This window comes from Mandrillus leucophaeus, unplaced genomic scaffold, assembly GCF_000951045.1.
Source record: "Mandrillus leucophaeus isolate KB7577 unplaced genomic scaffold, Mleu.le_1.0 Scaffold8, whole genome shotgun sequence".
NCBI classification, from domain to species: Eukaryota; Metazoa; Chordata; class Mammalia; order Primates; family Cercopithecidae; genus Mandrillus; species Mandrillus leucophaeus.
The window spans coordinates 1,905,361-1,907,661 of record NW_012108696.1 but is presented as its reverse complement, the minus strand read 5'-3'; the positions used below and the strand labels follow the sequence as shown (position 1 = coordinate 1,907,661).

The 2,301-nt window shown below is 47.1% G+C and overlaps 1 protein-coding gene across 1 annotated transcript in view; it reads right to left on the bottom strand.

Moving 5' to 3' along the window:
• The window catches only part of CHAF1A (chromatin assembly factor 1, subunit A (p150)), a 38,769-nt gene that overhangs the window by 17,897 nt on the left and 18,571 nt on the right, over positions 1-2,301 (bottom strand). The window contains exon 5 of the mRNA XM_011967466.1: positions 2,100-2,168. Coding sequence (XP_011822856.1) covers positions 2,100-2,168 — 69 coding nt within the window. The remainder of the gene's footprint in view (positions 1-2,099; positions 2,169-2,301) is intronic.

Below are 2,301 nucleotides of genomic sequence, written 5' to 3'. Positions count from 1 at the left end.
AAAAAAGGAATTGGCAAGTCATAGAAGAACTAAAATGGCAAACGAACAGAAAAAGATGCTCAACTGCACCAAGAGTCAAGTAAAAATGGAAAGTAAAAAAGTATCAATTTTTTGTGTAATCCATCAGACTGGCAGTTAAAGGAAAATTAATCCCCATGGAGTGATAGCAGAAAATGGGGAGATTTCCACGTATTGCCGGGAATGTGCATCCAAGTTTCCCGTCTGGCGGGCACTCTGGCCATGGCTCATGACACTTCAGCAATGTGCTATTTTGTCCTAGAGGCAAACTCATGCTTAGGAATGCATGTGTGCAGAGAAGCATGTGCAGGGACCCCCACTGCACCACCGAGGGGCATAGAGGCTGAGATAGTGGCAGGCTCTGTGGCTCACGCCTGTGATCCTAGCACGTTGGGTGACCAAAGCGAGAGAATTGCTTGAGCCCAGGAGGTCGAGACCAGCCCTGGCAACACAGTGAGACCCAGTCTCTACTAAAAATAAAATCAGGGAGGCTGAGATGGGTGGATCATCTAAGGTCAGGAGTTCAAGACCAGCCTGACCAAACCCCGTTGCTACTAAAAACACAAAAAATTAGCCAGGCATGGTGGCGAGCACCTGTAATTCCAGCTACTCAAGAGGCTAAGGTAGAATTGCTTGAACCCGGGAGACAAAAGTTGCAGTGAGCCGAAAGATGGCACCACTGCACTCCAGCCTGGGTGACAGGGCAAGACTCCGTCTCTGAATAAATAAATAATTTTTGTAAAAAAAGAGAGAAACCATAAACCATATCATTGCATTATGAAGTATTATGCGGCAGTGAAAATACATGATGTGGATCTCTGGCTGTCACGACAGGATGTGTGGGTACAACAATGTCACACTGTGCATCTTCAAGATATGCAATTGTTGTCAAATGCTTCAAGATACAAAGGACAGGCCAGGTGCTGGGAGTCATGCCTATAATCCAAGCACTTTGAGAGGCCGAGGCTTGGAGGATCATTTGAGGTCAGGCTGTCGAGACCAGCCTGGACAACACAGCAAAACCCAGTCTCTACAAAAAATTAAAAAATTAGGCCGGGCATGGTGGCTCACGCCTGTAATCCCAGCACTTCGGGAGCCGAGGTGGTCGGATCACCTGAGGTCAGGAGTTCAAGACCAGCCTAGCCAACATGGTAAAACCCCGTCTATACTAAAAATACAAAAATTAGCCAGGTGTGATAGCATGCGCCTGTAATCCCAGCTACCTGGGAGGCTGAGGCAGGAGAATCACTGGAACCCAGGAGGCAGATGTTGCAGTGAGCTGAGATCGCACCACTGTACTCCATACTGGGCAACAGAGTGAGACTCCATCTCAAAAAAAAAATTAAAAAATTAGCCAGGCGTGGTGGCATGTGCCTATAGTCCCAGCTACTCGGAAGGCAGAGGTGACAGGATCACCTGAGCCTGAGAGGTCAAAGCTGTGGTGAGCTATGATTGTGCCACTACACTCCAGCCTGGGTGACAGTGTGAGAGCCTGCTTCAAAAAATAAAGGCCAGATATATTAAAAAGAATGAAATACATCTAAATGTGGCAACGTGGCACAAATCTGAGGTGGCTAAGTACACGTGTATAAACACAGTGAGTGGAGCAGGGAAAGGCACTGAAGAACCTGACATTGGAGATGGGTTAAAAGGAAAGGAGGCTGCGGTTTCCATGCACAGATGGTGGCTCAGAAGGTCTGAGATGCCAGGTGACCGATGCCAGGCAGGGAAAGTAAACCTCTGTGAATTCTACTGTTGTTTTACAGCTAATCTTGCTCCCTTAAGCGTAAGTTTCCCACGGGTAAAAACATAGTGAATTTCTCTTACGCATAACAAAATTATTCATGAAGTAACTTCTGAAAACAGCACTGTTTAATCAGACACGCCACTTTTTACCTCCTTGGGACAAGGCGAAGGACAAAATATTGAGCCTCAAGACTTTACTAGAAATAGAAGTGCCCGAGGTCACCGGAGGCTCCCACGCTCATGAGAGGAGCTGGCTGGGGAGAGACCCTTTCATTTTCAGAAAGGAAAAGTCGAACAGAGCTGAAACCCGAAAGCAAAGGCAGCCGGCTGCTCACCTTGGGGGCCTGTGGAGTCTTTGGTTTCTGGAAGAACCTCGTGATTTCGGCCTTCTCTGCTTTAATGCGCTGTGATGTTAAGAGACGGTGATGAGAAAGAAGAGAGGAAGAGAAACAGTACATGTTGCAAAACATGCAAAGGCCCCAGAACTGAACCTCAAGCATTTTAGCGTGAAGGCACTACTGTGATTTTTAGCTCTCA